Source organism: Salvelinus namaycush, chromosome 15 (genome assembly GCF_016432855.1).
Source record: "Salvelinus namaycush isolate Seneca chromosome 15, SaNama_1.0, whole genome shotgun sequence".
NCBI classification, from domain to species: domain Eukaryota; kingdom Metazoa; phylum Chordata; class Actinopteri; order Salmoniformes; family Salmonidae; genus Salvelinus; species Salvelinus namaycush.
In genome coordinates this window covers 3,706,850-3,719,758 of record NC_052321.1, presented here as the reverse complement: position 1 = coordinate 3,719,758, position 12,909 = coordinate 3,706,850, and the positions used below count along the sequence as shown (strand labels likewise).

The window sequence follows — 12,909 nt, the reverse complement described above, 5'->3', positions numbered from 1 at the left end:
CTAGGGTGATATTAGGCTTTTGTTAGTTGGGTGACAACCTACGCGACCGTTTGGGGTCACTTAGAAATCATTTACAATGTCTACACTGTATTGCTGATCAATTTGATGTTATTTTAATGGACAAAATAAAAAAGTGTTTTTTCAAAAACTAGGACATTTCTAAGTGACCCCAAACTTTTGAACGGTAGTGTGTGTAATTTGCTAGGTTATAGCGTTGCAGCAGTGGTGAAAAGTACTTAAGTAAAAATACTTTAAAGTACAACTTAAGTAGTTTTTGGGGAGGTATCTGTACTTTACTATTTATATTTTTTGCCAACTTTTACTTCACTACATTCCTAAAGAAAATACATTTTCCCTGACACCCAAAAGTCCTCGTTACATTGACATGAAAATGGTCCAATTCAAAAGAACACCCCTGGTCATCCCTACTTCCTCTTATCTGAAGGACTCACTAAACACATGCTTCGTTTTGTAAATTATGTTGGAGTGTGCCCCTGGCTATCTGTCAATATTAAACTTTAAAAAAATATGATGATGTATTTTTAATATACATCCAATTGTACCGTCTGGTTTGCTTAATATAAGGAATTTTTTTATATTTTTACTTTTGATACTTAAGTACATTTGATCAATTCCATTTACTTTTGATAAGTATATATAAAAACCAAATACTTTTAGACTTTTACTCAAGTAGTATTTTACTGGGTGACTTTCACTTTTACTTGTGTCATTTTGTATTAAGGTATCTTTTTTAAACTGTTGTACTTTTTCCACCATTATGTTGCAGTTCTTGACACAGACCGGTGCGCCGGGCACCTACTACCGTAACCCGTTCAAAGGCACTTCAATATTTTGTCTTGCCCATTCACCCTCTGAATGGGCACACATTCTCAATTGTGTCACAAGGCTTAAAAATCCATCTTGAACCTGTCTCCTTCATCTACACTGATAGAAGTGGATTTAACAAGTGACATCAATAAGGGATCGTTGCTTTCACCTGGTCGGTCTGTCATGGAAAGAGCAGGTGTTCCAAATGTTTTCTATACTCGGTGTATATATATGGTCATTTTTTTAGATATACAGGGTAAAAGTTGATCATTTCCTAACGAGGACAGCGATTACTTTTGGTGAGGTGTACACTGTATGGCCGAAGAGAAGATCACTCTGTAAAAAACTGGTCAAAACCATCTGATTTAGGAGATGGAGGTGAAAGACAAAGTTTCGCTATATATATTCTTTGGCTGTGGTCATAGTTATTTTGTAACTGACGTTTCAAACTAAAACGTATCGTTCCTGTATCGTATCGGAGCCCATGTATCGAGCTAGATACGAATCGTCTTGAAAGGGAAAGATGCCCATCCTTAATAAATATAGCTATAAACATGTCTACGCTCATTTTTACCTCATCTTAAAGGCTTAGTCTTAGTTACTGTAGGTCTGAATCCATGAAATAGTGTGCTGTCTACTGCCGAATTGTTCTATTTCAACAGTATTGAATGTCCTTTATTGTGTTATGTTCCCCTTCTAGCTGTTCCCCAGGAAGTGTACCTGGCTCTACATCATCAACAACAACCTGATGTCTCTGTCAGGTGAGTCAGTAGGACAGATACAGGTACCACAACAACCTGCTGTCTGTCAGGTGAGTCAGTAGGACAGATACAGGTACCACAACAACCTGTTGTCTCTGTCAGGTGAGTCAGTAGGACAGATACAGGTACCACAACAACCTGATGTCTCTGTCAGGTGAGTCAGTAGGACAGATACAGGTACCACAACAACCTGATGTCTCTGTCAGGTGAGTCAGTAGGACAGATACAGGTACCACAACAACCTGCTGTCTGTCAGGTGAGTCAGTAGGACAGATACAGGTACCACAACAACCTGATGTCTCTGTCAGGTGAGTCAGTAGGACAGATACAGGTACCACAACAACCTGATGTCTCTGTCAGGTGAGTCAGTAGGACAGATACGGGTACCACAACAACCTGTTGTCTCTGTCAGGTGAGTCAGTAGGACAGATACAGGTATCATGACAACCTGTTGTCTCTGTCAGGTGAGTCAGTAGGACAGGTATCATGACAACCTGTTGTCTGTCAGGTGAGTCAGTAGGACAGGTACAGGTACCACAACAACCTGATGTCTCTGTCAGGTGAGTCAGTAGGACAGATACAGGTATCATGACAACCTGTTGTCTCTGTCAGGTGAGTCAGTAGGACAGATACAGGTACCACAACAACCTGTTGTCTCTGTCAGGTGAGTCAGTAGGACAGATACAGGTACCACAACAACCTGTTGTCTCTGTCAGGTGAGTCAGTAGGACAGATACAGGTACCACAACAACCTGTTGTCTCTGTCAGGTGAGTCAGTAGGACAGATACAGGTACCATGACAACCTGTTGTCTCTGTCAGGTGAGTCAGTAGGACAGATACAGGTACCACAACAACCTGTTGTCTCTGTCAGGTGAGTCAGTAGGACAGATACAGGTACCACAACAACCTGATGTCTCTGTCAGGTGAGTCAGTAGGACAGATACAGGTACCACGACAACCTGATGTCTCTGTCAGGTGAGTCAGTAGGACAGGTATCATGACAACCTGTTGTCTCTGTCAGGTGAGTCAGTAGGACAGATACAGGTACCACAACAACCTGATGTCTCTGTCAGGTGAGTCAGTAGGACAGATACAGGTATCATGACAACCTGTTGTCTCTGTCAGGTGAGTCAGTAGGACAGGTATCATGACAACCTGTTGTCTCTGTCAGGTGAGTCAGTAGGACAGATACAGGTACCACAACAACCTGATGTCTCTGTCAGGTGAGTCAGTAGGACAGGTATCATGACAACCTGTTGTCTCTGTCAGGTGAGTCAGTAGGACAGATACAGGTACCACAACAACCTGTTGTCTCTGTCAGGTGAGTCAGTAGGACAGATACAGGTACCACAACAACCTGCTGTCTCTGTCAGGTGAGTCAGTAGGACAGATACAGGTATCATGACAACCTGTTGTCTCTGTCAGGTGAGTCAGTAGGACAGATACAGGTATCATGACAACCTGTTGTCTCTGTCAGGTGAGTCAGTAGGACAGATACAGGTACCACAACAACCTGTTGTCTCTGTCAGGTGAGTCAGTAGGACAGATACAGGTATCATGACAACCTGTTGTCTCTGTCAGGTGAGTCAGTAGGACAGGTATCATGACAACCTGTTGTCTGTCAGGTGAGTCAGTAGGACAGGTACAGGTACCACAACAACCTGCTGTCTCTGTCAGGTGAGTCAGTAGGACAGATACAGGTACCACAACAACCTGCTGTCTCTGTCAGGTGAGTCAGTAGGACAGATACAGGTACCACAACAACCTGATGTCTCTGTCAGGTGAGTCAGTAGGACAGATACAGGTACCACAACAACCTGCTGTCTCTGTCAGGTGAGTCAGTAGGACAGATACAGGTACCACAACAACCTGATGTCTCTGTCAGGTGAGTCAGTAGGACAGATACAGGTACCATGACAACCTGTTGTCTCTGTCAGGTGAGTCAGTAGGACAGATACAGGTATCATGACAACCTGTTGTCTCTGTCAGGTGAGTCAGTAGGACAGATACAGGTACCACAACAACCTGCTGTCTCTGTCAGGTGAGTCAGTAGGACAGATACAGGTATCATGACAACCTGCTGTCTGTCAGGTGAGTCAGTAGGACAGGTACAGGTACCACGACAACCTGCTGTCTGTCAGGTGAGTCAGTAGGACAGATACAGGTACCACAACAACCTGATGTCTCTGTCAGGTGAGTCAGTAGGACAGATACAGGTATCATGACAACCTGCTGTCTGTCAGGTGAGTCAGTAGGACAGGTACAGGTACCACGACAACCTGCTGTCTGTCAGGTGAGTCAGTAGGACAGATACAGGTACCACAACAACCTGATGTCTCTGTCAGGTGAGTCAGTAGGACAGATACAGGTACCACAACAACCTGTTGTCTCTGTCAGGTGAGTCAGTAGGACAGATACAGGTACCACAACAACCTGATGTCTCTGTCAGGTGAGTCAGTAGGACAGATACAGGTACCACAACAACCTGATGTCTCTGTCAGGTGAGTCAGTAGGACAGATACAGGTACCACAACAACCTGCTGTCTGTCAGGTGAGTCAGTAGGACAGGTATCATGACAACCTGTTGTCTCTGTCAGGTGAGTCAGTAGGACAGATACAGGTACCACAACAACCTGCTGTCTGTCAGGTGAGTCAGTAGGACAGATACAGGTACCACAACAACCTGATGTCTCTGTCAGGTGAGTCAGTAGGACAGATACAGGTACCACAACAACCTGATGTCTCTGTCAGGTGAGTCAGTAGGACAGATACAGGTACCACAACAACCTGATGTCTCTGTCAGGTGAGTCAGTAGGACAGATACAGGTACCACAACAACCTGATGTCTCTGTCAGGTGAGTCAGTAGGACAGATACAGGTACCACAACAACCTGCTGTCTGTCAGGTGAGTCAGTAGGACAGGTTTCACAACAACCTGCTGTCTCTGTCAGGTGAGTCAGTAGGACAGATACAGGTATCATGACAACCTGATGTCTCTGTCAGGTGAGTCAGTAGGACAGATACAGGTACCACAACAACCTGATGTCTGTCAGGTGAGTCAGTAGGACAGGTATCATGACAACCTGCTGTCTGTCAGGTGAGTTAGTAGGACAGGTTTCACAACAACCTGCTGTCTGTCAGGTGAGTCAGTAGGACAGGTACAGGTACCACGACAACCTGCTGTCTGTCAGGTGAGTCAGTAGGACAGATACAGGTACCACGACAACCTGCTGTCTGTCTGTGAGGCGGTATCAAGCTATGATAACCTGCTGCTTTGTTTTGCTGTTATCTGACTGGAAATACCATTACCTCATAACTATTCTACAGGAACAATTCCCTTACCTGGTATCTACACACCATACTGTAAATACAATCACCTCATAGCTATCTATAGACCAGAAGTAGAAGCTTTTTGATGAAAACCCTTATAAGAAGCGCTTGACTGCATTTTATTGTGATTCCTGTCTTTATGGCCTACTGCTGTGTGGAATAAATATGGCGTTTTGTATTGACCAGTGGTTGTAAAGACTCCTGGTTACAGTAGCAATGTAGATAGTTGTGGACAGATGATACACCTCATGACCAAAAGTATGTGGACACCTACTCGTCTTAACATCTCATTCCAAAATCATGGTCATTTTAATATGGAGTTGGTCCCCTCTTTTGCTGCTATAACAGCCTCCACTCTTCTGGGAAGGCTTTCTACTAGATGTTGGAACATTACTGAGGGGACTTGCTTCCATTCAGCCACAAGAGCATTAGTGAGGTCGGGTACTGATGTTTGGGCGATTAGGCCTGGTTCCTATTCTTGCCAAAGGTGTTCGATGGGATTGAGTTCTGTGCAGCCCAGTCAAGTTCCTCCACACCAATCTCAACAAACCATTTCTGTATGGATCTCGCTTTATGCACGGGGACATTGTCATGCTGAAACAGGAAAGGGACTTCCCCAAACTGTTGCCACAAAGTTGGATGCACAGAATCTTCTAGAATGACATTGTATGCTGTATTGTTAAGATTTCCCTTCACTGGAACTAAGGGGCCTAGCTCAAATCATGAAAAACAGCCCCAGACCATTATTCCTCCACCACCAAACTTTACAGTAGGGCACTGCATTGGGCCAGGTACCATTCTCCTGGCATCCGCCAAACCCAGATTAGTTCGTTGGCCTGCCAGATGGAGAAGCGTGATTCATCACTCCAGAGAACGCGTTTCCACTGCTTAAGACACCAAATGGCGGCGAGCTTTACACCACTCCAGCCGAAGCTTGGCATTGCGCATGGTGATCTTACGCTTGTGTGTGGCTGCTCGGCCATGGAAACCCATTTCATGAAGCTCCCCGACAAAGTTCTTGTACGGATGTTGCTTCCAGAGGCAGTTTGGAACTTGGTAGTGAGTGTTGCAACCGAGGACAGATTATATTTTTACGCACTTCAGCGGTACCGTTCTGAGAGCTTGTGTGGCCTACCACTTTGCGGCTGAGCCGTTGTTGCTCCTAGACGTTTCCACTTCACAATAACATCACTTACAGTTGACCAGGGCAGCTCTAAAGGGCACAAATTTTACGAACTGACTTGTTGGAAAGGTGGCATCCTATGACGGTGCCACGTTGAAAGTCACTGAGCTCTTCAAAGTCACTGAGCTCTTCAAAGTCACTGAGCTCTTCAAAGTCACTGAGCTCTTCAAAGTCACTGAGCTCTTCAAAGTCACTGAGCTCTACGGCAGCGTAGCCTAGTGGTTAGAGCGTTGGACTAGTAACCGAAAGGTTGCAAGTTCAAATCCCCGAGCTGACAAGGTACAAATCTGTCGTTCTGCCCCTGAACAAGGCAGTTTAACCCACTGTTCCTAGGCCGTCATTGAAAATAAGAATTTGTTCTTAACTGACTTGCCTAGTTAAATAAAGTTAAAAAATAATATTTAAAAAAATAAGGGCATTCTACTGCCAATGTTTGTCTATGGAGATTGCATGGCTGTGTGCTCGATTTTTATTCACTTGTCAGCAACGATTGTGGCTGAAATGGCCGAATCCACTAATTTGAAGGGGTGTCCCCATACTTTTGTGTATATATAGTGTAAGACCTGAAAGTAGAATTGAACCATTTTCTCTGAGAAAGACTCAAACTGTAGTTAGTTTATGCATGTCCCAATGTATATAGCTCATCTGTACTAGAGGTCTTCACGCATCCACCTGTACCCGAGACCCGATCCGGTACCCGAGCGGGTCCGGATACAGAATTGTAAATAATATCACTGGTCTGGATCGGATCTGTTTCTCACGGGTATGTGTAATTTATGCCGCTACTCTTGCGTTTCACCAGAGTGGCGCGTGGTAATGTTTTCTTGGTCAATCATAAACCAATAGACTACAGTCATAGAGCCTCCGTGTGGGGCAAAAGTTAGGAGATATCTAATCAATGGAAGATGGAATTAAAAGTTAGGCTACAACGACCAAGAGCCAACAGGTAGTCTGCTACTTTATATTCTGAATGGAGTTGTAGTTGTTAGTAACTGTGTCGGACCAGAAAGCACATGCAACCTCAATTAGCCTAGCTAGCTAGTTAGCTTAACTAGCTTCTCCCAGTTTGATACAGTCAAGACAGGTACTACTACGTCATCATATTTTATGATAAATAACCTAGCTATGGAAGCTATAGTGTGATTCGGCTTGGTTGTTTGCTGTTTCTCCCTCCCTCCCCTGTTCCTCGTGTCATTTGCTCACACTCACAGTAGCTTAAACACTCACAGTAGCTTAAACACTCACAGTAGCTTAAACACTCACAGCACAACCCTAGCTAGAGCTTCACCACTTTCTACCTCCTCCATCCCACTTTATCAGCTCCGGTTAATAAAGTAGCTTAAAAATTTACTTTTTTCTGCTGCTTCCCTCTCAAATCTCTCTCGCATCTCCTCTGGATCCGACCTGGTCTATACGGAACGGGCCTCGTTGTCCGTTGGGAACGGGGTCTCTCTATAAAACATTTTATAATAATTATACATATTGGGCCTGGAGGGAAAGCCCCAGGTTCATTTATTTTATGGACCCGTGAAGGCCTCTAATATGTACCATGTTTGGTATATCTGTGTTTTAACCACTGTTGAATATCTCTACACGCCGCTCTGTTGTAAGAAAGTGAAAGTAAGCATTTCTTACTTATTGTAAATTATTACTGGGTAAACGTAATTGTACTGTTGTGTATCTTACCATAAAGTTAAACTAGGCCTATGCCTCGGCTCAGAGTAAATGTAATCTATGATTTCTTGGACTCTGTCCCTCCTTCTCACCTCTCCTCTGCTCTCTTCTCTGGTCTGGCTTGATTTTGGTATTCTACTAACCGGCTTCATCAGAAGGTAATCACCATCATCAGCGTCACAGTTACAACCCTGTATTGTATATTACCCATAACTAGAGTTGCAAAATTCCATTAAAATTCTGGCCTCCTGAGTGGCGCAGTGCCACTACAGCCTGGGGTTCGATCCCACCGTCCGGGTTAGGGGACGGTTTGACCGGCGGGGCTTTCCTTCGCTCATCACGCTCTAGCGACTCCTTGTGGAAAGCCAGGCATCTGCAAGCTGATTTCGGTCGTCAGTCAAACGGTGTTTCCTCCGTCACATTGCCACAGCGACTTCCGGGTTAATCGAGTAGTGTGTTAAGAAGCAGAGCGGCACGGCAGGTCATCTTTCGGAGGACGCGTGTCTCGACCTTCGCCTCTCCCGAGCCTGTTGGGGAGTTGCAGCGACGAGACAAGGTCATAACTAGCAATTGGATATCATAAAAATGGTGTGAAAAATAACAACAAAAAACCTTTCTCAAAATATCCAGGTTTTCCTGAAATCCCAGTTAGGAGAATCCTGGAATTAGAATGGGATAAGCAGGAAATCCAGGAATCCTCCAACCAGGATTTCAGGAAAACCTGGATATTTTGGGAAAGTTCCCAGAATTTTGTAACCCTTACCCCTATCTAAACATCAAGCTAGCTCCCATCCAGCAGATCCCAGCCCTTTATGTTAAGGTTAACCTCTCTTGGGTACGTGAGACGTTAGCGTCCCACCTCTTCAACAGCCAGTGAAACTGCCTGGCGCCAAATTCAAATACAGAAATACTCATTATAAAAATTCAGAAAACAAAACATATTTTACATAGGTTTAAAGATGAACTTCTTTTGAATCCAACCACGGTGTCAGATTTTATAAAATGCTTTACGGCGAAAGCATACCTTACGATTATTTGAGAAGATAGCCCAGCAGACAAATCATTACAAACAGTAACCAGTCAAGTAGAAGAGTTGCACAAGTCAGAAATAGAGATAAAATTAATCCCTTACATTTGATGATCTTCATATGGTTGCACTCAGCAGACATTCATTTACTCAATACATGTTCCTTTTGTTCGATAAAGTCTCTTTATATCCAAAAACCTCAGTTTTGTTCGCGTTTTCTTCAGTAATCCACAGGCTCAAACGCAGTCAAAACAGGCAGACAAAAAAATCTAAATTGTATCCGTAAAGTTCATAGAAACATGTCAAACGATGTTTATATTCAATCGTCAGGTTGTTTTTAGCTTAAATAATCGATAATATTTAAACCGGACAATAACGTCGTCAATGTAAAAGGTAAACAAGGAATGCACTCTCTCGGTCTCGCGCATGAAAAAGCTCTGTGACACTTTAGGGTCCACTCATTCAGACTGCTCTTCCTCATTTTTCAGAATACAAGCCTGAAACAATTTCTAAAGACTGTTGACATCTAGTGGAAAGCATAGGAACTGCAATTTGAGTCCTAAGTCAATGGATACTGTAATGGCATTGAATAGAAAACTATAAAACCAACAAAACAAAAATAATCCCGAATGGATTTTTCTCAGGTTTTCGCCTGCCAAATCAGTTCTGTTATACTCACAGACACCATTTTAACAGTTTTGGAAACTTTAGAGTGTTTTCTATCCAAATCTATAAATCTATCCAAATCCAAATATATGCATATCATATCTTCTGGGCCCGAGAAGCAGGCAGTTTAATTTGGGCATGCTTTTCATCCAAAATTCCCGAATGCTGCCCCCTACCCTAGAGAAGTTAAAGTCCATATCATTTAACGCTGGCTCCTTAACTAATTTGCTGTTGATGATGAATATATCTACACTTGTAATAACATGTTTCTGCCGTGTATCCTCTTTCTATCCTTCAATCTATCTTAGTGTTGTCTTTTGTTTGTTCGACTATAACGGGATGTCGTAATACTGTAAGAGATGTCTGTGACCCCAGAAAGGACACCATGTCTGTGACCTAAATGGCACATTATTTCTGTGCACTACTTTTGACAAGAGCCCTGTAGGGAATAGGGTGCCATTTGGGATTAAGTAGTGCACTATATAGGGAATAGGGTGCCATTTGGGACTTATGAGTCTTCCTATATTGTGATGCTAACTTGTTTCATATGTGATCACAGGAAAGACCTTCCAGCTGTACTCTCACAACCTGATTGGGCTGTTTGAGCAGCTGAAGAAGCCTGGCCTCGCCTCTCAGTTCCAGACACACCGCTTCCCAGACAAGATCTTACCTAGGTGAGACACGCACACACTACATCCTCTGACTTTTTTGTTTTAATGGATCCCCGACGAGAGAGAGAGACCTGTTATATTGGATCCCTGGTGAGAGAGAGGGACCTATTCTATTGGATCCCTGGTGAGAGAGAGAGACCTGTTCTATTGGATCCCTGGTGAGAGAGAGATACCTATTCTATTGGATCCCTGGTGAGAGAGAGAGACCTATTCTATTATTTTGGATCCCTGGTGAGAGAGAGGGACCTATTCTATTGGATCCCTGGATAGAGAGAGGGACCTGTTATATTGGATCCCTGGTGAGAGAGAGGGACCTATTATATTGGATCCCTAGAGAGAGAGGGACCTATTATATTGGATCCCTGGAGAGAGAGAGGGACCTGTTATATTCTATTGGATCCCTGGTGTGTGTGTGTGTGTGTGTGTGTGTGTGTGTGTGTGTGTGTGTGTGTGTGTGTGTGTGTGTGTGTGTGTGTGTGTGTGTGTGTGTGTGTGTGTGTGTGTGTGTGTGTGTGTGTGTGTGTGTGTGAGAGAGATGGGGGGAGAGGGAGAGATGGGGAGAGAGAGAGAGAGAGAGAGATGGGGAGAGGGAGGGAGGGAGGGAGAGGGAGATGGGGAGAGAGAGAGAGATGGGGAGAGGGATGGGGAGAGACAGAGACAGAGACAGAGACAGAGCTATGCTATTGGATCCCTGGTGAGAGAGAGAGACCTATTCTCTTCACCTTACAGATCACCACTAAAATTATAGAAATAATACAATGGACATGAGCCTACAGTCAAATTGCTGTGGTCTGGGGGGGATGTTCCCGGTCTAGTCGTTCTATTTCTACAGTCCACCACACCCCTCTCCAATCACCATATTGACTGTGTGTTGTTCTAGACTGACTGGCTGTTTTCTCTCTGCAGGAGGTTTGCCTTGACAACCAAGATCCCGGACACAAAGGGCTGTCACAAGTGCTGCATTGGTACGTTTACTATACTAGAGCAGCTGTACCCCTCAACCACTGTCTAGTTCCTAGAGCAGCTGTACCCCTCAACCACTGTCTAGTTCCTAGAGCAGCTGTACCCCTCAACCACTGTCTAGTTCCTAGAGCAGCTGTACCCCTCAACCACTGTCTAGTTCCTAGAGCAGCTGTACCCCTCAACCACTGTCTAGTTCCTAGAGCAGCTGTACCCCTCAACCACTGTCTAGTTCCTAGAGCAGCTGTACCCCTCAACCACTGTCTAGTTCATAAAGCAGCTGTACCCCTCAACCACTAGTTCCTAGAGCAGCTGTACCCCTCAACCACTGTCTAGTTCCTAGAGCAGCTGTACCCCTCAACCACTGTCTAGTTCCTAGAGCAGCTGTATCCCTCAACCACTAGTTCCTAGAGTAGCTGTACCCCTCAACCACTATCTAGTTCCTAGAGCAGCTGTACCCCTCAACCACTGTCTAGTTCCTAGAGCAGCTGTACCCCTCAACCACTGTCTAGTTCCCAGAGCAGATGTACCCCTCAACCACTGTCTAGTTCCTAGAGCAGCTGTATCCCTCAACCACTAGTTCCTAGAGCAGTTGTACCCCTCAACCACTGTCTAGTTCCCAGAGCAGCTGTACCCCTCAACCACTGTCTAGTTCCTAGAGCAGCTGTATCCCTCAACCACTAGTTCCTAGAGCAGTTGTACCCCTCAACCACTGTCTAGTTCCCAGAGCAGCTGTACCCCTCAACCACTGTCTAGTTCCCAGAGCAGCTGTACCCCTCAACCACTGTCTAGTTCCCAGAGCAGCTGTACCCCTCAACCACTGTCTAGTTCCTAGAGCAGCTGTACCCCTCAACCACTGTCTAGTTCCCAGAGCAGCTGTACCCCTCAACCACTGTAGTTCCCAGAGCAGCTGTACCCCTCAACCACTGTCTAGTTCCCAGAGCAGCTGTACCCCTCAACCACTGTCTAGTTCCCAGAGCAGCTGTACCCCCTCAACCGCTGTCTAGTTCCCAGAGCAGCTGTACCCCTCAACCACTGTCTAGTTCCTAGAGCAGCTGTATCCCTCAACCACTAGTTCCTAGAGCAGCTGTACCCCTCAACCACTAGTTCATAAAGGAGCTGTACCCCTCAACCACTGTCTAGTTCCTACAGCAGCTGTACCCCTCAACCGCTGTCTAGTTCCCAGAGCAGCTGTACCCCCTCAACCGCTGTCTAGTTCCCAGAGCAGCTGTACCCCTCAACCACTGTCTAGTTCCTAGAGCAGCTGCATCCCTCAACCACTAGTTCCTAGAGCAGCTGTACCCCTCAACCACTAGTTCATAAAGCAGCTGTATCCCTCAACCACTGTCTAGTTCCTAGAGCAGCTGTACCCCCTCAACCACTGTCTAGTTCCTAGAGCAGCTGTACCCCCTCAACCACTGTCTAGTTCCTAGGGCAGCTGTACCCCTCAACCACTGTCTAGTTCCTAGAGCAGCTGTACCCCTCAACCACTGTCTAGTTCCCAGAGCAGCTGTACCCCCTCAACCGCTGTCTAGTTCCCAGAGCAGCTGTACCCCTCAACCACTGTCTAGTTCCTAGAGCAGCTGTATCCCTCAACCACTAGTTCCTAGAGCAGCTGTACCCCTCAACCACTAGTTCATAAAGGAGCTGTACCCCTCAACCACTGTCTAGTTCCTACAGCAGCTGTACCCCTCAACCGCTGTCTAGTTCCCAGAGCAGCTGTACCCCCTCAACCGCTGTCTAGTTCCCAGAGCAGCTGTACCCCTCAACCACTGTCTAGTTCCTAGAGCAGCTGCATCCCTCAACCA

At 45.3% G+C, this 12,909-nt stretch overlaps 1 protein-coding gene across 2 annotated transcripts in view; it reads left to right on the top strand.

Moving 5' to 3' along the window:
- The window catches only part of map4k5 (mitogen-activated protein kinase kinase kinase kinase 5), a 113,413-nt gene that overhangs the window by 60,724 nt on the left and 39,780 nt on the right, over window positions 1-12,909 (top strand). For both annotated transcript variants that reach the window (XM_039009210.1, XM_039009211.1), the window contains 3 exons: window positions 1,529-1,589; window positions 10,030-10,144; window positions 11,048-11,106. In XM_039009210.1, the coding sequence (XP_038865138.1) occupies window positions 1,529-1,589; window positions 10,030-10,144; window positions 11,048-11,106 (235 nt within the window). The remainder of the gene's footprint in view (window positions 1-1,528; window positions 1,590-10,029; window positions 10,145-11,047; window positions 11,107-12,909) is intronic.